Genomic DNA, 26193 nt, shown 5'->3' on the forward strand with positions numbered 1-26193 from the left:
GGGGGGAGGAGAGCACGCCCAAAGGCGGCGGGGGAGCGCGCCCCCAAAGGCGGGCAAGAGAACGAGAAGGCGGGCAAGAGAACGAGAAGGCGGGTAAGAGAACGAGAAGGCGGGTAAGAGAACGAGACACAGACACGTCATTTGGAGATGGTGCCTGGCCTCCCATCAATGTCCAGGACTGTTCTCAGCAGCATTTTAGTAAGCCAACTTCACTTTTAATCATTGTAAACAAAAGTTGCAACTGGTGTTGGAAACACCTCTTTGCTGTACAGTAACATTTTTAACGGGATCTTGGGATCTTCTTCGGATAATCCGTAATTCCGATAATTGACATTCGGGTAATTAAGGTTCCTCTATATATAAACGCAAGATTTTTCTGCCTTTGGAGTTTTGTGAGCAGATGGAAAAGTTGAAAGTTAAACCTCAAGAGGGAAAAGATACATTCTCTCCACTACCTTCTTCATTTGCCCAAATCCTTACAAAAACTAAGATATAGGACACCATGTTTAGTGGACTATTTTATTCTTCCCCAAGTCAAAACTAAATCACAACGGTGCAAAGGTGGCATGAAATGCGAAAATTCACTTGATTAATTTGCAACTGAGTGAATCAGACTACCACGATGCTTTTGGCCCCAAGGAATGATTCATTAGAATTCTATAAGACTGCTAAAGAAACTTGAAGGCATGTTGTAGGGTTGAAAATAGCAGCAATGTAATTCTGGATCAATAAAATTTTTTAAAATGCAATACAGAGGAACCTGGATTATCCGAAAAAGATCGCAAGGTCCTGATGCTTGGCTAAACTGTGTTAACTGAACATTCGATTATCCAACCAAAATACTCCCCAACCATGTTGTTTGGATAATCAAGATTCCTCTGTATTTAAAGGCAATAAAAAACATTTTTATAACAAAGACAATCTTTCCTCACCTCTGCTGAGCAGAAGCATGACTTACCAGATCGATAGCGTTCATCCCTGGAATTAGAGGCTCGTGATTTGGGCTGCCTGGTTGCAGCCACAAAAGCGACAGAGGAGGAAAAAGGTGAAGGCTGGATCGGTCCTGGGAGCCTGGACTCAATTTGAAAAGAAGGATCCACACCTTTAGAGAGAATTTTTAAAAAGTACGATTTAACTTTGGTTCACCGAACATGCAATTCCACAGTATACATGCTGAAGGAGAACTTCGATTTGAGGGGTAGTTAGGAAACAGAAGTAAGAATTCTGCAGTCATCTAAACCACCCTCTTCATCTTTTTCCCCACTAAGTGTAGAAATGACTTTGTTTCAATTAAGTAGCGTTATTTTAGAGTGTTAATAACAGATTTTGTTTGGTTTTGATATAAAGTCAGGACAGATCATTTGTTGTAAACTTAAACAGGAATCTGGAGCTTTCAGTGCACTAGTCAGGTTCAATAACCCATCACTAAAACTTCACAATGACAAATAAACATGGTGAATTACATTAAATAATGCCTCTCTAAGGCTGCATAAGCAAATGTGTTATATCCAGTATCGTCTCGTTTCAGACACTGAATTCCTCATTTATACAACACGAACTTACATAAAAAATTTGACTATTTATCGGTGTTTCACAACTGCCCTTACTGGCAGAACGAACGCAGCATTTCTTTTCACTGCACTTCCGATGTTAGATATGATATTTTGGCTTTTAAAAAAAAATGTAGATTCATAGATTCATATGGAAACAGGCCATTCGGCCCATCAAGTCTACACCAACCCTCCAAACATGATCCCACCTTCCTAAATCAAAATTTAATATTTGCATTTGAAATGGGAAGATGGCAGCACAGTAGTAATGTCCCTGGAATTAGAATTCAGGGGCTGAGGTTAATGACCCTAGACGCACAGAAATGTGCAATTCAGATCTGCAACATGTGCCAGCCTTGCCAGCAACACCCATATCCCATGAAGCAATCATAAAAACTTCACAAATCGGAAAAAACCAATTAAAGCAATCGATTGAGATACAGATTAAGAATGCTGTGGTTCTGTTCGCCGAGCTGGAAGTTTTTGTTGCAAACGTTTCGTCCCCTGTCTAGGTGACATCCTCAGTGCTTGAGGCTCCCAAGCACTGAGGATGTCACCTAGACAGGGGATGAAACGTTTGCAACAAAAACTTCCAGCTCGGCGAACAGAACCACAGCAACGAGCACCCGAGCCACAAATCTTCTCACAAACTTTGAACAGATTAAGAATTTCCCAAAGTCAAATTAAAGCTTTAAATGATATTAATTGTGGCCTAAATTTGGAAAATAACCATCAACCCAATTACAACATTTAGTAGACATTTGGATGGATATATGAATAGGAAAGGTTTCGAGGGATATGTGCCAAATGCTGGCACGTGGATCTGGTTGGTGCAGAGGAGTTAGTCTAAAAGGGTCTATTTCCACATTGCATAACTTGATACTCTTTTGAAAGGATGAATCAAAGACTACAGACTAATTAGTAGCTTTGAATTTTCAAATCAGTTCTCAAACAAGTCTTCAGATATTTCTTTTCCCAACAACTTGTATTAGACTACTTCCAGACTACACCAGACAGATGTGAATTTGTACATAACATGAAGAAACAGTAGAATTAAGATCCTAACATACCTCTTGGATTAATACTTAACAATACATACGAAGCTTGAAGCATGATGAACTGGCTGGAGTTATTCAAAAATCAAGTACAGTTGCAATTGAAATGAAAGACTTCACAGCAATCTAGGTTTGATCAATATATTGTTTCAGTTGCATGACATTGTGACCTTTTGCTATAAATTCTGTATCTTATGATCCTGCTCCACAACTACCTGAAGAAGCAGCGCTGCAAAAGCTAGTGCTTCCAAATAAACCTGTTGGACTATAACCTGGAGTTGAGACTTTTTAATCTTTGTCCACCCCAGTCCAAGACCGTGTTTGACAAGAAGAGGAATTCTTCCACTTAAACCAAACTGAAATTTTCATGTAACTTAAATCTGCAATCCTCCAGTAAAGTTACACTGAATTGAACTAAATTTAAGGTCAGAGGTCACATTATCTTGACTGAGGTAATAGGATTCTGTCACTCCATTTTAGCTCATACTTACTGATCATATTCTTTGGAAAGATGCCGTAAATTGTTCAGGCCCAGATAAAAATCAAAAATGTCCTTCAAGGGATAAACATGAACAGTTCGACAACTCTGAAGATTTAGCAGGAAGCATATTCCTCACACAAGATGCATTTTAACAGGTACATGAATTGGAAAGGTTTGACAGAATATGGTCCAAATGTAGGCAAATGGGACAAGGTCAGTTTAGAAAACCTGGTTGGCACAGAGAAGTTGGGTTGAAGGGCCTATTTTCATGCTATATGACTCCACTGTGGTGTTATAAGAGATTTACTTTTGTTAAATGACTGAAAACTTAAAAAAAATAGCTTTAATCTCAGACTGTGGAAATCAAGACTGACAAGCCTAACTACCAACTCTGAAACAAAGCATAAATGGCCATTCATTCTGACTTTGCAGTCCCACAGCAAAATGGCAGAATTCAATTTAAAACTATGGCTAATTTGTGTTTCAAGAATATACTTCTGCCACAAATTATCAAGCTATCTCTATACATTTAATATATAAAAGTAAAGTACAGCTGCAAACTACAATGTGGCAGAACTGGAGTCCCAAACATTCATAGAAGCCTCTGGAATTTTGCAGGTTAATTCAAAGGACTCAAATGGAGCATCAGCTCAAACTTGAGCATTTTTCTCTATTGTCTCCTCAATCTATTGCAACATTCTCCATATTAAGTGCTCACGCTCTAGTAAGGTCATACAACTATACAGCATGGAAACAGATCTTTCGGTCCAACTTGTCCATGCCAATGTGGTATCCTAAATAAACCTAGTCCCATTTGTGAGCACTTGGTCCATATCCCTCTAAACCCTTCCTATTCATATACCCATTCAGATGCCTTTTAAATGTTGTTATTGTACCTACATCCAACACTACTTCTGGCAGCTCATTCCATACACGTATCACCCTCTGTGTGATAAAGTTGCCCATTAGGTCCCTTTCATAGCTTTCCCCTCTCATTCCAAACATATGCCCTTGAGTTCTGTACTCCCCACCCTGGGGAAAAGACTTGCCTATTCACGCCACTCAGTATTTTAGAAACCTTTATAAAGATCACTCTGCTGCCTCTGATGCTCCAGGGAAAATAGCCCCAGCCTATTCAGCCTCTCCAAATAAATCACACCCTCCAACCCAAGCAACATCCTTGTATATCTTTTCTGAACCCTTTGAAGTTTCACAACATCCTTCCTGTAGTAGGAATACCAGAATTGAACACAGTAATGTAAAAGTAGCCTAACCAATGTCCTATACAGCTGCAACATAACTTCCCAACTCCTACATTCAATACTCTGACCAATAAAGGAAAGCATACCAAACGCCTTAGTCACTAACCTACCTCCCTGCGACTCCGCTTTCAAGCAACTATGAATCTGCATGCCTAGGTCTCTTGGTTCAGCAACACACCCCAGGACCTTACCATAAAGGTGTATAAGTCCTGCCCAGATTTGCCTTTCCAAAATGCAGCACCTCACATTTATTTAAATTAAACTTCACTTGTCAAACCTCAGCCTACTGGGCCATCTAATCAAGATCCCATTGTACTTGAAGTAACCTTCTTGGCTATCCACTGCACCTCCAAATTCTGTGCCATCCACAAACTCACCGACTATACCTCATATGCTCACATCAAAATCATTTATACAAATGACAAAAAGCAGTGGAAGTAGCACCGATCCTTGTGGCACAGCACTGGTCACAGGCGTCCAGTCTGAAAAGCAATCCTCCACCACCATCCTCTGCCTTCTACCTTCAAAAGGATGCAAATGACTAGTTACCCCTGTGATCTAATCTTGCGAACCAGTCTACCACGAGAAACCCTGTCAAGTATCTTACCAAAGTCCATATAGACAATGTTTACTGCTATGCTTTGATCAATTTTTTTTGTCACTTGTTCAAAATACTTCAACTTAGTAAGATACACTATGCCACATACAAAGCAATGCTGGCCATCGCTAGTCAGTCCTTGCCTTTCCAAATACATGTAAACCCTGTCCCTCAGGATTCCCTCCAACTTTTTGCCCACCACTGGATGTTAGGCACACTGGTCTATAATTCTCTGGCTTTTCTTAACTACCTTTCTGAAATAGTGGCACTACGTTACCCAACCTCTAGTCTTCCGGCACCTCACCTGCGACTATTGAGGATACAAAGATCTCAGCACAGGGCCCTGCAATCACTTCCCGAGCTGTAATAATAGTTATTTTATTTCAGTGTCCCCCATGTTGCATTTTTTCATTGTTCATTGTGGAGCAATTCTAATCCAGGTCTTTATTCTCTTCTTGTTCCAGATATGTTCACTAAAATACCTCCATTCCCTTTTCATCGCAGCTGCAAATGCTTTCCTTGAACATATTTTCCAAAGTCAGAAGTAACATGACACCACGTTTTAGTCCAACAGGTTTATTTGAAATTGCAAGCTTGAATGCTGCTCCTTCTTCACCGAAAGGAGCAGCGCATCAAAACCTTGTCATTTCAAATAAATCTGTTGGACTATAAACTGGTGTTGAGACACTTCTGACTTTGTCCACCCCAGTCCAACACTGGCACCACCACATCATTGCTGACAAATACACTGTACATACTGTTTTCTTCCAGTTGCACATGCCATCTGCTTTCAATGCAGAGCTGCTCTTATGAAATCCATCACATAAATTAACTTCCGGTACCTTGCAATAAATTTTGTTCTAGTTGTTCTCAAGGACTACTTTTAAACTGTTTATAGCAACATAATGAGTCAAGCAATGTCATTTTGCAGCACTACAACCATGGGAAGCAGTTTCCCAAACACACTTCCTGCATAAGTATTACCAGGAGACAAGGTTTGTCCCCTCTTGAAAAGCTCAGATACCTTTATTCACATTTGTTTTTATAAGTGTTATGTTTTGCAAAAAACTAGTTATCAGATTCAGATGTATTAAATATATCTGTCAAAAATTAGTGCTTCAACTCAAGCATGGGCTTACTCAGGGAGGTAACTCAAGTGATTGTTCAGGATAATCACACGTAACAGAATCTCCACCAGCAAGTGAGAGATGGCAACTACAGCAGTTAAATGGACATTGCTGTGTCAAGCTCTCTTTGAGGCAAGGAGGCATGATGGGAAAGATGATCATACGTCAGGTCATGGAATAAGACAATTAGATTTAGGAGCAGAATGCAGCAATTAGGCCCAAGTGTCCTTCATCATTCGATCATGGCTATGCTTTCCAGCCACATTAGCCTGCAATCTCTCCATAACCCTTGATCCCCATACTAATCAAAAACCTAATTCCAAATAAATTCCATAAACACTGCCAAATTTAATTTGAATTTTCCTTCATATTTGGAATGACCAAATGCCAGTTGAATGAAGAATTCCTCCTTCGTCATCTTTGGGCCTTCAGAATACTTAAATCTCCCCTAAATTTCTAGTGTAGTTGGCTAAATCCACAACACAGGTATCAAAACACAGGGACTAAAGTTGAAAGACACCTGGCTGAGCTGGAGCAGATGGTGGAAGAGTTTAAACTGGCATTGACTTTGACAAGAGGCTGAAGCTGGATCATTGCAGACTCGGGTGTTAGCCGTCAGAATAATTCCTTTAGGCCAAACTTAGAGCTACCACATGCCTCTTCAGAGTCATTTCCTTGACACGACATTGGAAGGAAGTGAAAGTGGACATTATACTTAGAGTCATGGAGACATACAGCACTGAAACACACCCTTCACTCCAACTTGTCCATGCCGACCAGATATCCCAACCTAATCTCGTCCCACCTGCCAGCACCCAGCCCATATCCTTCCAAACCCTTCCTATTCATACACCCATCCAGATCAGATGGCTTTTCAATGTTGCAATTGTATTAACCTCCACCACTTTCTCTGGCAGCCCATTCCATCCACACACACACACACACACACACACCACCCTGTGCGTGAAAATGTTGCCCCTTTGGTCTCTTTTATATCTTTCCCCTCTCATCCTAAACCTATGCCCTCTAGTTCTGCACTCCCCCACCCCAGGGACAAGACCTTGACTATTTTCTCTATCCATGCCCCTCATGGTTTTATAAACCTCTATAAGGTCACCCCTCAGCCTCTGGCACTCCAGGGAAAACATCCCAAGCCTATTCAACCTCTCCCTATAGCTCAAATCCTCCAACCCTGGCAACGTCCCTGTCATCTTTTCTGGACCCTTTCAAGTTTCACAACATCCTTCCAATAGTTGTTGTTTAATAGGAAATGAGATAGATTCAGGGGAAAACCAGAAACACCCAATCATCCAGAAACTAAAGAATGGATTGAAAACATACAGCTAGACATGGCATCCAGGGGCAGCAGAAGTAGGTAGCTGGCAGTCATGATGGAACATCAGTGTGAGAAAGTCTATCAGTAAGTAGAAGAGGAGGTACAGATGTTCAAACATGTCTTCAGCAGATCTGAGGTTCTGACAACAGCTTCTAGGGGGCAAGAGTATCTTGACAGTTAGAGCAGAGGAACACAAGAAATCCAAATGAAAGGACATTTTGTGCATCCATGAAGTTGTTTCATCGTGTCTGTCTCCAGGATATCTCCATCAAATTGAGCAGGCAGTTGAAGGGCCACCTGTTAAAAGCAGTGAGTGATGGACATGTCCAGATGGAGCTGAAGATGCTGAAGAGTGGCAGACTTCAATTGTCTTTCTTCGAAATGCAGGCTCACAAAAATCCAGAACTTGGAAAAAAAATGGTCTCCAAAAACCAGAAAAAAAAGGATACCAGCAGGGAGCTGACTGCCAACATGGATGGAAATGGAAACCTCAGGCTGAAAAGTCAGGTCCAACAGATTTCTGCACAGCAAGCGCAGATCCAATTCTTGCTGTCTTATCTCATGATAAACCCTGTATTTGATCCCACCAAAAGGATGTTCCAAAGAAGTGTTGGAATTGTGACAGGGCTGGGCACTTCTAACAAGACAATAAACACAGGCACCAATGCTGCTCGACTCAGATACTCCATCTGTGTGCAAAGGCATTACTTCCCACTAGATGTTACGTTACTTAAATATCCTGAAAGCCAGGCAAACACCAAAGTTCCTTCAGAAAGAGGCTGTCTTATGTATAACGATAAGGACTGTCCTACAGCAAATGCATTAAATTTGTCAAGGTAGAAGTGACATTGCTAATCAACACAGGAACTGCAGTGTCAACCACTATTCACCAGTTTTTCTGTGAGCTGATTCAGATCTCTTTAATCATTGGGATTTCTGCTTTCTCAAAGGTTGGACAACTCTAATCACGGTTACATAATGCTCTCCCAACCTGTCCTCAGTCGAAGCTTTCAAAGCCTGGGCCTTCTGGTAGTTCATCACCCACTTGTGGATACTTGAGTTGAGAATACTTGGATGTTGTGGCTGAGTGTATTAAGATATAACCAGGCATCCTTGTGGACAGTATGGGGACTAATATAAATCAGTACATTACAAGATTGGGAGATGGAGCAGAGTCATTGGCCTTGTTCCAGGTGCATCATTGGAAGGCAAAGAATAGGAAGGGCAAGATTTGCGAACTGTGGATGACAGGAGAAATTGTACGACTAGCCAAGAGGAAAAGGTCTGGGCAGCTAAGAACAGAACAGGCCCTGGAGGAATATCAGAAGATTAGGATAAGTCTTAAACGAGGAATCAAGCGGACTAATAGGGGTCATGAACTAGCAGCGAGCAGAATTAAGGAGAATCCCAAAACATTTTATTCTTATAAAAGAAGAGAGTTGGTAACTAGAGAAAGGATTGGTTCACTAAGGGACAATGAAGGAAGGCTGAGTGTCGAACCTGAGAGAGAGTGGGTGAGATTCTGAATGATTACTTTGCATCATTGTTCACTGGGGAGAGAAACATGATGAATCTTGAGATTAGAGATAGAAGTTTGATTAGTCTGGATCACGTTGGGTCTGGATAAGTAGGGAAGATGTGTTGGGTAGTCGAGAGGTTAAGGTGGACAAATCCCCAGGACCAGATGGGATCTATCCCAGGTTGCTGAGGGATGCGAGAAATGAAATAGCTGGGACCCTGACACATATTTGCGGCATCCTTAAATACAGGTGAGGTGCCAGAGGATTGGAAGGTTGCCCATGTTGCCCCCCGTACAAGAAGAGTAGTAGGGAAATTCCAGGTAACTACAGACCAGTGAGAGGACTTCGGTGGTGGGAAAGTTGCTGGAGAGGGTACTGAGGGATAGGATCTATTTATGTTCAGAAAAATAATGGGCTTATCAGTGATAGGCAACATGGTTTTGTGCGGGGGAAGATCGTGTCTTACCAACTTAATAGAGTTCTTCGAGGAAGTGACCAAGTTGATAGATGAAGGAAGGGCTTTGATGTCATATATGTGGACTTTAGTAAGGCATTTGATAAGGTTCCCCATGGTAGACTAATGGAGAATGTGAAGTCACATGGTGTGCAGGGTGTTCTAGCTAGGTGGATAAAGACCTGGTTGAGCAACAGGAGACAGAATAGTAGTTGAAGGGAGTTTCTCTAAATGGAGAAAGGTGACCAGTGGTGTTCCAAAGGGGTCAGTGTTGGGGCCACTGTTGTTTGTAATATACATAAATGATCTGGAAGAGAGCACTGTTGCTATGATCAGCAAGTTTGCAGCTGACAAAAAGGTAGGTGGAGTAGCAGAAAGCATAAAGGACTGTCAAAGAATACAGGGGGATATAGATAGACTGGAGAATTGGGCGGAAAAGTGGCTGATGGATTTCAATCCAGACAAATGTGAGGTGATGCATTTAGGCAAGACTAATTCTAGAGCGAATGATACAATGAATGGAAGAGCCTTGGAGAAAGTTGATGGGCAGAGAGATCTGGGAATGCAGGTCCATTGTACCCTGAAGGTTGCTGAACAGGTTGATAGAGTGGTCAAGAAGGCATATAGTATGCTTGCCTTAATTGGGCAGGGATTTGAGTATAAGAGCTGGCAAGTCATGTTAAAATTGTCCAAGACATTGGTTTGACCACATTTAGAATATTGCGTTCAGTTCTGGTCGCCACATTACCAAAAGTATTGGACGCTTTGGAGAGGGTGCAGAGAAGGTTTACGAGGATGTTGCCTGGTATGGAAGGTGCTAGCTAAGAAGAGAGGTTGAGTAGGTTAGGATTGTTTTCATTAGAAAAAAAAGGAGATTGCGGGGGTCCCGAATGAGGTTTACAAGATCTTGAAGGGTACAGAGAGTGTGGATAGAGACAAGCTTTTTCCCAGGGTGAAGGATTCCATAACGAGAGGTCATACTTTCAAGGTGAGAGGTGGAAACTTTAACAGGGATACATGTGGCAAGTACTTCACACAGAGGGTGGTGAGCGTCTGGAACGCGTTGCCAACAGAGGTGGTAGAGGCAGGCACGGCAGATTCATTTAAGATGTGTCTGGACAGATGCATGAGTAGGTGGGGAGCAGAGGGATACAGATGCTTAGGAATTGACCAACAGGTTTAGACAGTACATTTGGATCGGCTTAGTCTTGAACGGCGGAAGGGCCTGTTCCTGGGCTGTAAATTTTATTTATTCTTTGTTCTTATCATCCTGTACCTGACCTTACAACTATTTCAGTAAGAGAGAAACAGGTTTTTCTCTACAATATGGCCACACCATCATTGTTCTCAAGTCTCATGCCAGCCTTCTCCAACATGCTGACATCAGACCTTGATACAACGTCGTATCACACAGCACAGCTCCTATTTAATGCAATGCTAGGAGTTTGTGTCATCACTTTGGGGGAAAAGGATAATGGCACCTCGGCAGATTACCCATTTCAGCACCACGATGTTCGCCTCCAATCAAGAACACTGGTACATGTCCTTAAAACTGCCACTGTCATGGACAGTGGATCAACTGGAGGAGACATTTCCAACCTGATTCCAAATCCCAAGTAAAAACATGCAAAATTTGCAGAATTCAAGAAAACTGGGAAATCAATACAAATAAATTAATAATTAAAACTGAAAATTATGAAAAAATTAAAAACATGATTGCAGCTGGATCAAGATTGAGAAATAAATGTTCTGGATTCATCAGGAAGTACACATGTATAAACATTGAAGAGTAAGGTTAAACTGTGATGGGGTAGTATTATAGGACAAGAACATTAGGATTAAACTGAATGTTTACAGAATGATCCTTCTGGATTCAGTTGCAGTAGAGCAAAGGTTTAACTTTATTACTGGAACACTATGTTTAGATCAAACAATGTAATGTAAAATCAGGATGAAATGAGTAGGTAAATTCAGGTACGCATTAATAACTATTATTAAGTAGACAAGATTTTAACTATCCAAGAAAAATACAAACCTTCAAGGCAATGGAGGTGAGAAAACTGACAGATACTTTCCGATCTTCATCAATGTGTTGCTTCAAAATGTCAGGCTTGTTAACTGGTAGCATTCTAGTCTCTAATTGAGAATGCTGTCAGTTCAAGGTGCACTTCAGAAGATGCCCATAATATAAGGTGGCACTTCAATGGAGTACAATGAGGTGGTGTGCTGCATTTTCAGACTTTCAGTTTATCAGGTGAGAAATCAACTCAAACATCAGATTATGTTTGTTCAAGTCGACATAAAGATACCACACCGCTTGAAGAGGAGTGAGATATTCTAATAACTTTGCCATTTTTTGTTTTTTGAATACAGCCATTCTTTTATGGTTGTGTTCTGCCACATGTAACAATATTTGCACTTGAGTGCTTTTGAGTGCTTCAAGAACTTAATGCGATGTTCCATCATTTCTTCCTCAAACATTACAATAAAGGGGAAAATATTTAACGTGGTTCCGAATGCGAAAGGAAAACAAGCCGGTTGCCTAAAAGCCTATTTTAAAGTAAGGAGGCACTGTTCAAAACGTAGATTCTAATTAACGAACAGCAAAGTACTAAAGTCTTAGCACCATAGCAAACCATTGAACTCCCTCGCTGCACAGTTATTACTGCACTAAATTGATTTATAGGTCTCAAAAACATGGCAGTGAATTATCTACCTGCTGCTGCAGTCCCTCTGACAAGGTGACAATAATTAACACGTATATGGCATCACTACAGTAAAATGTGAAGCTAATGTTTGTCAAATTCTAAAAATTACTAAAATTTCATACCACCCAACAAACTGTTCAATCAGCTGACCTCTGTATTAAGATGACGACAAAAAGAATTGACCATCAACAATTCTTGTTCAAATAAAAAGCAATCCTTCCAGAATAATGGCCAAATTTAAGCGCTTAATCTGAATTGTCATCAACTTCCCTGGAGTTCTGCCCAGTGTTTCTCCTCAGCAGCAATAGGAAAAAAGGATGCGGATTCCACCAAAATTTATTTCCAGCTGTACATATACACTTGGGTGAAAAAAACCAATGAAATATCATTAGCAATTTGAAGTTTCTCACTGCAGCCATGCACCAGATGAGCAAGGACTACCAAAACATTTAAGATCTGTAAAGGTCAATTTTTAAGTCAGCCTGGATCATATCCACTTGCACCATGTTAAGCAGCTTGATATTACTTGCTGGTCACAAGTTCAGCTAACCCTTACTACTCCACATGTTACGAGGGTTATTTTTCACTCTTGGACACCTGTAATGCATGTCCAGAATTAAACAAAACTTGGCTCAACCCATTCTTCGAGGAGTGATCATCTGTTGGATCAACAAAATTCAGTGGATGTAGTCATGTCCTTGAACGAGCAAAAATTCTGATCTCTGACAAAAAGATGACGACTTAATGTGAAGGATTATGCAAACAAGAGAAAGTGAGGAAAATGCACTGAAGACCTTGTTGGAAAGAGTGGCAGGTCAAGGATATATGTGGCCCATACATGTCTGCTCTAAATGTTTTATCTCCATTGGTTCCATCGATGATTTGAATATACAGCTAGAGGGATTTACAAGCGCTGTAATAGCAAGCATAGTAATCAAATGAAAACCAAATGAAGCAGAAAGAGGAGAATGATAAAGAGTGGTAGAAGCACAAAGTTGCAGATGTAGTTCATTGTCAGTGCAAGAATAATGGCTTGCACTTATATCGCATTTGCACAACTGTGGAATACCCTGTGCACTTGTCAGCCAATTAACTACTTTTGAAGTGTAGTCACAGCTGCAATTTCAGAAATCTAGCACAGCAAGATCTTGAGACAAAGAAGTAATGATCAAATTATCTGATGTAGTGTTGTCACTTGTTGGGCAACAAGGAGAATTTTGCCACTCTTCTTCCAAATATTGGTCTAGCATTTCTTAACAATCACTCTAGAAGGCAGTGTTTGTAATGCCTCAACTGAACCATGAGGTCTCCAACATTCAGCACTCACTTGGTAGCAGAGGACAGTCACATTAAGATTTGTGTTTGTTTTGGAATCTGAAGTGGGAGTGTCAGTGAAAAGTTGAACATTTGGCTTCAATAAAGTAAACCAGCTATTTGAATAGGAGGGGTTGGGTGATACACGAGCAGAGAAATCCAAGGGTTCAGATTCTCAAGATAGACAAGATGACCAACAATAGCAGTACATTGACTAAGGGCTGCTGCTCACATGGTAAAGCAACACCAACACAATATGGATAGTCTAACAAGTCTGCTACTACGTTATAATTCCCATGTAATTCTGCTAATACGGATTAGAATCCTTTATCCTTGAAAAACACAACATGGCAAGACTTCTCCAACATGTAAATAGTCTCTCAAATTGTTTTCCTGCACACCTGCCCCCCTACCCCCAAGAAAGTGCATAAGGTATGAGCAGGTATGGAAAGAGTTAAGTTTTGTGAAACAAAAGGATTCAGCTAAGCATGACTCAGATCAGATAAGAACTTGCAATAAACAATGAGGTACTAGAGGCAAGGTTACTGAGTTAACAAGGTGAAAAGGCTTTCATTATATAAAGCCCTTTAAGAAAAAGCAGCAGTCAGTTAAGGAGGGGAAAAGTATTCATTTTGTGAAGCCAGTTAACAAGGTTAAGAACATTTATTATGTAACTGTAGACTGCTTAATCTTTACTACTGACACTTGCTGATTGTAACAGTCACCTCATTAATATGTAGGTGGCCTTATCTGGATGCTCTTCCCTGTAAATGACTATATATTTCATTAAGAAACTGCTTATTCAGAGAAGACAGAACTCATGTCTCTCTACATATGGACGATCGTTCTTTCTCCCTCCAGGACCCGGAAGATCAGGGAGGTAAAGCCATACTGCATTTGAGTGTTTTGCTTTGACTGAGGCGGGAACGGGATGACACCCCAACCTCTTGCTTCTATTTATCATATCAGACAATTTAAAAAAAGGCAAGAGCTATCTATGATCACACTGACTAACTAAGTACTTGCAAACAGATTAGACTATTCATCGTTACTATGCATATGATCAATCTTTGCTGACACAGATTCAAACTCAGAACAACAAGAAACCCTCATCCAAAGAGCCATAAAGCTGAAGTGATGAATATTGGCTATGATAATAGCAAAACATAAGTTAGAAACTATCTACTCTCTTCTCCAAAATGAAACTTATCCACAGCTTTCTGGATGGGAAGCAGGTACAGTCTAGAGCCCTTTAATATTGTTCAACGTATCATCTCAGCAAAACAATCAACTCATTCAGAATCCTGCACAGCTAAACCTGCACTGACTAGAATTTGGAGATCAGTATTCTTACAACACAATTATGCAACATAATATGCTGACCTGGAGAGAACTGTGGTTAGGTGAGCTACCATCAATTCTTGGGAACCAAGCTTTCAGGATAGATTGGGATCTACACAACCATATGGAAATAATGCACAACTATTAGAAATTTGGCTTATTTGGGTCAGACTCTCCTTTCTTCCTTACATGTGGACTAACAGTCAAAACATGCCAATACTTTTCATTTACCATCTAAATGTCATGATATCATCAGAAAGGTTTCCACATCACTACTGTTCAAAGACTTAATATTCTAATTTTATAACATTAGTGGCAGTGAGTATAATTCTGCAAAGATATCACAGTTGCATCACACTCCTTGCAGTAAAATGCATTCAGTTACAGGTGCAAACAACCAAATCCTATTCTGCGTTTTCCAGATTGTAGATTTCCCAATTTAAATTCTTCAATCAAACACATCTTCTTTGATCCAATGATGAACAATATATCTGGTCTCTGCAAAGTAAACTTGACTTCATTTGAACAAATTGGAATCAAAATTACAGCAAACAGAACTCTGCATGGACACAAATACCACACACAGAACAATTCTTTGGTTTGGCATTTAACAACTGAATGGTCAAAATCCAAATAAACCTTTTGCCACCTTATTGTGTGTTATGACTTCAATTGTTTCAGTATCAAACACTCAAAAGAATGACTCCACAGAGTTAAGGTGCAACTTATTACTGGTACCACGTTGCATTGTTCTGACTATTCATAGGGAAATAACATTCATTATGTACTATTTAACACAGGAAGATTTAAACTCTTGCTCTAACTGTTGCAAGCAATACAATGTAAGATCTGTACACAGAGCTTCATCATTCCAGATAAAAATTGAAATATTTCAATGTAAACCAGATTTATGTCAAATGTAGATAGAGATAATATGGTCCAATAGATGGAGCAAAACAGCCATGCTATTCTAACAAATGCTATTTCAGTCCTAAAAAGTAGACTTAACAATGACATCAATGATGGCACCATCTGGAATGCTGCCAAGGAACAAAAGCAATTACTTACTACACCAGGAAAGAAGGCAACTTTATTCCAGTTAAAACATGCATTGTGAAAACAAAACAAAAGAACAAAATTGCAGATGCTGAAAATCTGAAACGATAACAGCAATTGTTGGAGAAGTTGTATTTTCGAAGGGTCAATGGACCCAAAATAGTGTCTGCTTTCTTTCCAGAGATGCTGTCATACCTTCAGCTTCTCCAGCCATTCCTGTTTCTGTTGTAAAATATTTAGTGACCCAGAAGCAAGAATATTACCTTTTCTGTAGTCGGTTCTGCAACAACGTGCTTTTTTCAAGGCAAATTAGCTTTACCGCAATTGAAGAAATGGTAGACGTGAACTTTCCTTATCTGTAGTGTCTATAACACAATCTAGCCCCATTAGTTTAAGTGGCACAACTTTTGTGCAATTTTCTTATAATGCAAGATCATACAAAAATGGAACAATCGCTTTATATTCGAACTGACTGTACTTTGTAATGTGGGCTGAAATGGGAAAAGGACTACTGTAAAATCCAAGGATTGTGGACAAGAATATTGAACTTTTCAAAGACAAAATTATCTTATATTCATTATAAGTGCTGTTTGCGGAAGCAATAGGAGAAGTCTGGTGGCAGATAAGCGGGAGTGAAAAGGTGTGTGTAAATGGAGAGTTGACCGGCAACAAGTCATTGAACGCCCATTATTAATGGGTGTCAAAAACTAACTAATTGGCTGCCAGGTAACTGAACAACTTGTGGATACAAATGTTTGGTCAAAAACCACTGAACTTCAGAAAATGGAGTTGCTCTTTCTCTGCATTACGAAAACATGTGAAGCCTGAAGGAAGCTAGTTCATTTTCCCCTCATCATTTGCTATAAGCTGTGGCTCTTAACCATTAAATCAGAGACTTGACAACTGTGCTTCAGTTGCTTCTTGCTTCCTCCGTGCAAGTGGAAGTACCTGGAGAAAGAAGATTGACAAAGAGCAGGTCTGGACAAGACAAAAGGATCATCTGAGTTAACTCTGATCAGGGACCACTGAACTGTCCTTCTAGTTGCTTGGCCCATATAGCAAAAGTTCTATGGGGTGAGAGTTTGAACTCAGTTATATGTCAACTGCTCATTATCTGTACCTAGAATATATTTAATTGTGATAAACACCAATTCTTCTTAAATACAGAAACCTAGTCTGCTCGTGGTCAATGAAAGTGATTTGGAGGAAAACGTAGCTTGTTGAATTAATAAGTTTACAGACAATACAAAGATTGGTGCAGTTGTGCAAGATAAGGATGATTGTCACAGGATACAGATCAGTTGGAGGCATAGGTAGAAAAATGGCAGATGCAGTTGAATCCGGACAAGGATGGGAGAACAATCGCAGATGTAAGGGCTGCTCCTTTTTTGAGGTATTTTAAGTGTTGGTGGTGATGTCCTTCAATTCCAGGAGCAGTAATTAGTGTTTTATAAGCTTAGTCATGGTTTTGGAACTTTTTTGGGGGAAAAAAAAGATCAAAACAACAGCACTTTGAAAAGGAGGAAGAGTCACAAAGGCAGAGTCCACATGGTCAGAGAAAGAAACCTACATTGCTGTCTGACACAGCAGCAAATCTGCACAGCTAATGCCTTTGCTGTTTGAGTTCAAGTATCGCTGGACATTTGAGTCTGTCAAAGAAAACAAACAGCAAATTTCACAGCTGAGCTTGGAACCTGTGTGGGAGAGCTCACAGCGCAGGAACAGATAAAGGCATAGATTTTAAATGCAACCTTGCTGTAAGTCTACAGAAATAGAGTGGGTTCCTTCTTGATTATATGTTTTATTGAGATCTCTCTCTGTTAGATTTTAAAAATATAAAACATAGGTATAAAGTTAGCCTGAGTCACTTTTTTCAGAGCAGTAAGACAGTGCTCTTCTCTGGGTCTGCAGATTGTTAAGGAGCAAAAATGGCATTTAGTGGAGTTGTCATCCCGTTTCCCTATCCCTGTATCAATCGAAACAACCGCTCAGAGGCACAGTATGGCTTAACCTCCATCTTTATTCCAGGCCATGGAGGGAGAGAGAATGGTCACCTATGTGCAGAGAGACAAGAGCTTCTCTGGAAAAGCAGTTTCTTATTGAATTATATAGTCATTTTATAGAGAGAAGCATCCAGATAAGGCAACATACATTTTGATTGGGTGACAGTTACAATCAGCGAGTGTCAATAGCAAAGATTAAAGTAATCTGGTGTTACACAACGAATGATCCTAACCTTAACTGGCTTCACATACGAATAATTTTCTTCTTAAACTGTCCTTACATGCTGAATGCTTCCAATACTGTTAATGAATGCTTTTCCACCTTGTTAACCCATTACCCTTGCCTCCAGCGCCCCATTGTAAACTTTAAGTTCTTATTTGATCTGAATTATGCTCAGCTAAACCTCAGAACTTAACTCTTTCCCTGCTTATATTCTATACACATTCTCAGAGTGATCTGCTCTTCCTGTCTGATGTGAGAGATTAGGAAGAGTTTCCATATTACTGACTTGGAGGTGGCGGTGTGGACTGGGTGTACAAAGTTAAAAATCACAAAATACCAGGTTATAGTCCAACAGATTTATTTGGAAACACTAGCTTTCGGAGCGCTGCTCCTTCACAGACGATCCACTTGACAATGAGCTGTGCTCCGAAAGCTAGTGCTTCCAAATAAACCTATTGGACTATAACCTGGTGTTGTGTGATTTTAACCATGTGACTGATTATTCTATCTGCAAAAGTTTGGTTCAGATCGCATGGATCAGCTGGAGCGATAGCTAGAGGCCAGGAGGAATTTACAGGAGCTAGAGGGAGTGGTGGTTGGCAATTATGGGAAGGGAGAAAAACTGCAGAGGAGTCAGGTAGATAGGTTAACTCTAGCAGGAGAGGGAGGCAAGGAGTACAGGATTCTCCTGTGGCTGTCCTCATCTCAAACAAGTGTGCTGTTTTGGAAAAAGTCGGGGTGATGGACTGTCAGGGGAATGTAGCACAAACAGCCAAGTTTCTGGTAGAGTTTGGCTCTAATGTAATGAGGGATACATCAGGTTCCAAGCGATCGATTGTGAAAAGGAACTCTCTCATCAGAAGCACAGACAGACCTTTCTGCAGACAGCAAGAAATCAGAATGGTATGTTGCCCGGTGCCAGGATCAAATGATATCTCAGAGAGAGTGCAGAATATTCTCAAAGGGAGAAGGATCAGCAGGAAGTCATTGCGCACATTGGAACCATCAAAGGGAAAAGGATGAGATTCTTAAGGGAGAATATAGGAAGTTAGGCAGAAATATGAAAAGAAGGTCCTCAAGGGTAGTGACGTGTTCTCGTCCCAGTGCTACAAGGTGGTGAGGGGAGGAATAGGAAGATGGAGCAGATGAATGCATGACTGAAGAGCTGGTGCAGGGGAGAATAGTTCACATGTTTGGAATCGCTTCTGGGGTGCAAGTGGCCTGTATAGGAGGAATGGATTGCACCTGACTTGGATGGGGACTGATGTACCAGGGGAAGATGTCCTGCCATGGAGGGGGTTGCTATACTGGGTGGGGGCTATCCCACTGCTGCTCCAGTGGGGTGTGTGCAAGTGTGTTGCGGGGGATGTGTGTTGTGATGTTGGACCCAGATAGTGAGGAAAGAGATCACTCGGACACTGATACAGTTGGGAAAAGGAGTAAGTCAAGCCAGTCATGGCAGGCAGGAACAAAGCAGAGAACAAGGTAAATTAAAGCATATTTATTTCAATGCAAGAGGCCACACACAGAAGGCAGATTAGCTCAGGGCATGGGACTGGGATATCATAGCAATTACAGAGATGTGACCTCAGGATGGATAGGATTAGCAGTTTAATGCTCCAGGAAACAAATGTTACAGGGTATAGGAGAGAGAGAGAGAGCGCGCATGTGTGTGTGTGTGCTTGTGCGTGTGCATGTGAGAGAGGGGAGGGAAGCAAGAGAAGAGGGTGTTTGGAGTTTTTGTTACGGGAAAGCATTGTACCCATACTTAGGGAGAATATTCCTAGCAGTACGTCCAGGGAGGTTATTTGGCTGCAATGGAGAACTAAGAAAGGAATGATCACCTTACTTGGATTGTATGATAGAACCCCAAACAATCAGCAGGGAAAGGGAGAAACAAATCTGAAAGAATAACAGGGTAGTTACGGTAAGGGACTTCAAACTTTCCAGACACAGACTCAGACTGGATCAGTGCTAATGGTTTAGACAGAGGAATTTGTTAGTTGTGTACAAGAAAATTTTCTGATTCAGTATGTGGATGTACCTACGAGATAAGGTGCAAGCTTTGACCTACTCTTAGGAATAAGGCAGGACAAATGACTGAAGTGTAAGTGGGGAGCACTTTAGAGCCAGCAATCATAATTTTATGAGTTTTAACATAGTGATGAAAAAGGATCTGCAAGTTAAAAGTTCTAAATTGGAGAAAGGCCAATTTTGACAGTATTATGCAAGAGCTTTCAAAGGTTGTTTGGGGACAGTAGTTCACAAGGAAAAAGGCAAGGCTGGAAAATGAGCAGCCTTCAAAAATGAGAATCCAAAGGGATTTTATAAATACATAAAGGACAACATGGTAACTAGGAAGAGAATAGGGTCCCTCAAGGATCAGCAAGGCAGCCTATGTGTGGAATTGCAGGAGATGGGGGCAAAACTAAACCAGTATTTTGCATCTATTTTTACTGTAGACAAGGACATGAAAGATAGAGGATGTGGTGAAATAGATGGTGACATCTTGATGAATGTCCATATTACGGTTTAAGTTTGTTCGCTGAGCTAGAAGATTTGTTCTCCGAAATTTCGTCACCCTGCTAAGTAACTCTGAAGTGCTGGTATTCTGTCCTGCTTGTTATTTGTGTGTCTTGGTCTGTTCTGGTGGGTGATATCACTACCGATTCTTTTTCTGAGAGGTTGGTAAATGGGTCCAAATTGATGTGTTTATTAATGGAGTTCCAGTTTGAATGCCAGGCCTCTGAGAATTCCTGTGCAGTCTCTTCAAAGTTTGAGCGAAGATTTGTAGCTTGAGTGCTCATTGTTGTGGTTCTATTCGCCGAGCTGGGAATTTGTGTTGCAGACATTTCGTCCCCTGTCCAGGTGACATCCTCAGTGCTTGGGAGCCTCCTGTGAAGCGCTTCTGTGATGTTTCCTCCGGCATTTATAGTGATTTGTATCTGCCGCTTCCAGTTGTCCGCTGCAGTGACTGGTATATTGGGCCCAAGTCGATGTGTTTGTTGAGACAATCTGTGGATGAGTGCCATGCCTCTAGGAATTCCCTGGCTGTTCTCGGTTTAGCCTAGCCCATAATGGTTGTATTGCCCCAGTCGAACTGGAGTGAGACAGAGGGGAGTGAGGGACAGACAGACAGACAGACAGGAGAGTGTAAACAGACAAATAGACAGAGACAGACAAAGAAAGAGAGACATACACGTATTGTATATTAATGACGAGGCCACAGCCTAGTGTTAATATTACTAGCTTGTTTATCCAAAACCCCAGATGTAGGGGGACCCAGGTTCAAATCCCATCACAGCAGATGGTGGAATTTGAAGTCACTCAAAATCTGGAATAAATAATCTAATGATGACCATGAATCTATTGCCAATTGTCAGAAAAAAAAACTATCCAGTTCACTAATTACTTTTAGGGAGGAAAACTGCCATCCTTATCTGGTGTAGACTGCATGGGACTCCAGACCCCCAGTAATGTGGTTGATAATTAGGCATTTAGTGATGGGCAGCAAATGCAGGCTAAGCCAGGGACGCCCTCATTCCCTGAATAAAAGGAGGGAAGGATGGAGAGGAGAGCGTGAGGGACAGGGATCGGTAGTGGCATAATCACATTGGACATTACAGAAATAACAACATGAATACTAGTGTGGCGCATTTTAAATTAATGGAACAGATACCAGAATGCTAAGCAAATATGACTATTCACTTAGATGGTGACAAAACCCAGTTGGAAGTGACAAGATTAAATGGAAATCTTTACTTCTGTTGTGCAGATTCTTGTTTGTTAGTGTTACATGTCGTAAGAGACTGCGTCTGTACTTTGGCATCGCCAGTCTGGGAAAGGTCAAGAAGTAGCAAATCAAGCCGGTTTCATTTCAGAAAACTTTACATTCTTATGAAGGTGCCCCATTGTTAAGTCAGAAGCACACAGACTCAATAATAGCTAAAATGTCTGAAAATAACATTACAAAGCAGTCTGTTCAACGACTAGCATTCCTCTATGATCTCATACAGATATGCAAACTGCACTTAAAACCATCAGCATTACAGAGAACCCTCGAGGAATCTGTACAATGTCATCTTCAAAGACATCATTACTTTGAAGGTCTGTCTTGCAGTAATAATTTCGATATTTCATACCATTGCAGCCCCATCCATCAGTCTCTCTCAACTGTTTGCCAAGGGTAATTTTACTTGGAAATTTAAACCGAACCATCAGGAATGGAACTACTGCGATCCAATTCGCATGCAATTTGTTATACATTGATGGTCAGAAATGAAGCAATAAATGTTTTTACAGAAAACAAAATCGCTTCAAAACAACTATGCAATTGTTGAAAGTTTCATCATTTTAGGCTTGATGATAACCAAGTGCAATGAGGTGAGCTTGTAAAGATTTAAATCAATCATTTAGCAACCTCACAAACTTAAAAATGTGGCATACATTTAGAAACTTCTGGACAGAACTTCAAATTTGAATTGCATGCTTTTCTCCTCACTTCACTACCACTGAACCATCAAAAGCACTGCCAACACCCAAGAAAGTGGTTATAGGTTTAATACAGCAATGCTTTAATACCCTTGTTTTGATAGCAAGCTCACAATGCAAATACAAGCATACAAAGTGCAAATACTTGCTTTTGAAATCCCAATCAATAGAGTTTTAATATGCAATAATCCCCAAAGAAAAGTAGCATAAATACAACATGTTGCCTCATAATTGGTAAATACATCCAACACAAATTTTAGGAAAAGATACAACATAATCAGCAAGTATTTGCTTATTATTTGACAAGGGAGACAAATGCGGGCCACACAAATCCTAATAAAGCGCGCACAAACAATGGCAATTACTCAATGGCAATTACTCATTGGAAAAAAAACCTATTTTGAACACACGGGTACACACACACACAAACAATTACCCAGTAAAGACCCTATAATCCTAAGCTTTGGGCTTTCACCTTCAGAGTCCTTTTGCTTACTTTAGTTGAGTGAATATAAGTGACGGTCAAGAAAATGAACATAGTATGATCAGTGTAGCAGTAAGCCTGCATATCCAAAATGTTACCTTTACCATGAATCTCAGCTTTGCTCGTTGAAAATTGAGTAAAAAAAAACTTAACGTTGCAAAAAGAACTTTTGTATACCAACATTCTCTCAAATTGGTTATGCATTTTTAATAAAATGTTATGAAGCTGTGGATGTACTTCACCTTTAAGAGAGTTAAAAGCTAGCAGAACTACCTGACAGCACCAAGCATTCTGAACAAGATATAATGTAATCTTTTGGTCCAGCAGCTAGTGTAACTGGTTGCATGGAGACAAAAACAAATTTGAATTCGGCCAATAGGTTTAAATTATGCCCCAAAATACCAACCTCTAATCCAGTTTGAATTTAGTATATTGACAATATTAAAAGACAATATTGACACAACTCAATACTTTGGGGGTATGAGACTGGGAAAAATTGAACAGTTTGGTGAAAAGTGCCAAAAGAGCAAAAGATGTAGGCTGCTCGTCAGAACTGTCTGAGGGGTACCTGTCTCGAGAAGGAGTTTGCACAGAGAAAAACATCACAGACCTAGAGAGCAAACCAACAGAGAAACATAGAAAGAAGCTTTGACTGCTGGCTGGTTTTGAAATTTGAATTTGAAAAATCTTAAATTGGGGAGTTCTATCCGACTAGTATTATAGAAGGGAAAGTAAAAGATAGGTTAGAGGAAGGAATTGTAAATAGCTCTGAGTTAATTATTCCCTGTTAGTTATTCTCTGTTATACTTCAAGAAATAAAGTTGTTAATTTTTACACTCTATAGTTCTTGGCCTCTCGAATTTTCACAGATTACTGCATGGCGTAAATCCTTTGTGCTGCTGGTTTAAATTAAGCAGGAGGGTTTACCCCATGTTTAAAAGCAGATTTAATTAAGCTCCTTCACTTTGGAAGGAGCAACATGAATAGAGAGTACTGGGTTAACGCGAAGATTCTTGGTAGTGTAGATGAGCAGAGAGATTTCAGTGTCAATGTACATAGATCCTTGAAAGTTGCCACACAGGTTGATAGGGTTGTTAGGAAGGCACACCGGGTATTGGCTGTCATTGGTAGAGGGACTGAGTTTCGGAGCCACGCAGCTGTACAAAACTCTGGTGCGGCTGCACGTGGAGTATTGCGAACAGTTCTGGTCCCTGCATTATAGGAAGGATATGGAATCCTTGGAAAGGAATCAGAGGACATTTACTAGAACGTTGCCTAGTATGGAGGGAAGGTCTTATGAGGGACTTGAGGCTGTTTTCGTTAAAGAGAAGAAGGGTGAGAGGTGACAATTCAAACATGAGATAATCAGAGGAGTAGACAGGGTGGACAGTGAGCACCTTTTTCCTCAGATGGTGATGGCTAGCATGAGGGGACATAGATTTAAATTGAGGGGTGATAGATATAGGATAGATTTCAGAGGTAGTTTCTGTACTCAAAGTTAGTAGGGATGTGGAATAAACTGCCTGCAACAGTAGCAGACTCACCAAATTTAAGGACATTTAAATGGTCATTGGATAAACATATGGATGGAATTAGAATAGTGTAGGATATATATGCTTCACATTGGTTCCACAGGTCAGCACAACATCGAGGGCCGATGTGTTGTAATGTTCCATGTAAGACAAATTTACCATCTCTACTGCCAGATTACTGGAGTATGAATATTCCAGGTATTTATAAACACGACAATCAGAAAGAAACTGGATTCCATTCACATAAAGATAAACTTAAATAAGGTTACCATAACTTAGTGGGCGGCACGGTAGCACAGTGGTTAGCACTGCTGCTTCACAGCGCCAGAGACCGGGTTCAATTCCTGCCTCAGGCAACTGTCTGTGTGGAGTTTGCACATTCTCCCAGTGTCTGCGTGGGTTTCCTCCGGGTGCTCCGGTTTCCTCCCACAATCCAAAAAAAAATGTGCAGGTTAGGTGAAATTGGCCATGCTAAATTGCCCGTAGTGTTAGGTGAAGGGGTAAATGTAAGGGAATGGGTCTGGGTGGGTTACGCTTCGGCGGGTCAGTGTGGACTTGTTGGGCCGAAGGGCCTGTTTCCACACTAAGTAATCTAATCTAAACAAAACACTTAAATGCCAAGTATATTGACAGCGCTCATCAGCCCAAGCTTCAAAGCTGCCCAGGTCTTGCTGAATTGTGGATAGGTGTTGAATATTGCACAGTGAACACTTCCACGTCTAACCAAATGAAGGAGGGAAGGTCAATGATGAAGCAATTGAAAGTGGTTGGACAAGGACACTACCCCAAGAAACTCCTGCAGAGATGCTCTGAAGCAGAGGTCATTGACCTTTAATAGCTCCAACCGTGCTGTCTCTGACAGCCATGACTAACTATTGCAGCATTTTCTCCCCGATTCGCACTGACACCAGTTTTGCTTTGGTTCCTTGATGCCATATTGACAAACTTTGCCTTGATGTCAAAGATAGTCCAATCATCTCACATTTTGTGACACAGTTGACTGTATTTCCAGCAAAAGCCATGAAATAATGCCATATTTTGGAATTGTTTTCCTACTTAAAGGTTGTGGTGGGAAAAGTTGAAAATAAAAGTGAGTGATTTGCTTGAGGTAATATCTCAATGTTTCACAAAGCAGTACAGCTCTGTTAATACTGACTAGCAAACAAGAACTAGCAGTTGCCACTAATGATGCGTGACATAAAAGATGAAAGTTGCTGAAAGCATGCAGGTTTATGGGTGGTTGTTATGGGGGACTTTAACTTTCCTGATATTGATTGGGAAAGCTATAGCTCAAGTTCGTTAGATGGGTCAGTGTTTGTCCAATGTATGCAGGAGGGTTTCCTGACACAATATGTAGATAGGCCAACAAGAGGTGAGGCCATACTGGATTTGGTTCTGGGTAATGAACCAGGCCAGGTGTTAGAATTAGAGGTACGTGAGCACTTTGGGGACAGTGACCACAATTCGGTGACTTTTACTCTAGCGATGGAGAGGGATAAGTGTGCACTACAGGGCAAGAGTTATAGCTGGGGACAGGGAAATTATGATGCTGTGAGGCATGACCTAGGATGTGTGGCCTGGAAAAGTAAGCTTCAAGGCAAGAGTGTAATTGATATGTGGAGCTTGTTCAAGGAGCAACTATCGAGTGTCCTTGATAA

General features: G+C 40.7%; 1 protein-coding gene across 2 annotated transcripts in view; it reads right to left on the reverse strand.

The window, feature by feature from the left end:
* The window catches only part of LOC122551395 (disco-interacting protein 2 homolog A-like), a 278397-nt gene that overhangs the window by 152860 nt on the left and 99344 nt on the right, over nt 1-26193 (reverse strand). For both annotated transcript variants that reach the window (XM_043693215.1, XM_043693216.1), the window contains exon 3: nt 959-1102. In XM_043693215.1, coding sequence (XP_043549150.1) covers nt 959-1102 — 144 coding nt within the window. The remainder of the gene's footprint in view (nt 1-958; nt 1103-26193) is intronic.

Source organism: Chiloscyllium plagiosum, chromosome 7 (genome assembly GCF_004010195.1).
Source record: "Chiloscyllium plagiosum isolate BGI_BamShark_2017 chromosome 7, ASM401019v2, whole genome shotgun sequence".
Classification (NCBI taxonomy): Eukaryota; Metazoa; Chordata; class Chondrichthyes; order Orectolobiformes; family Hemiscylliidae; genus Chiloscyllium; species Chiloscyllium plagiosum.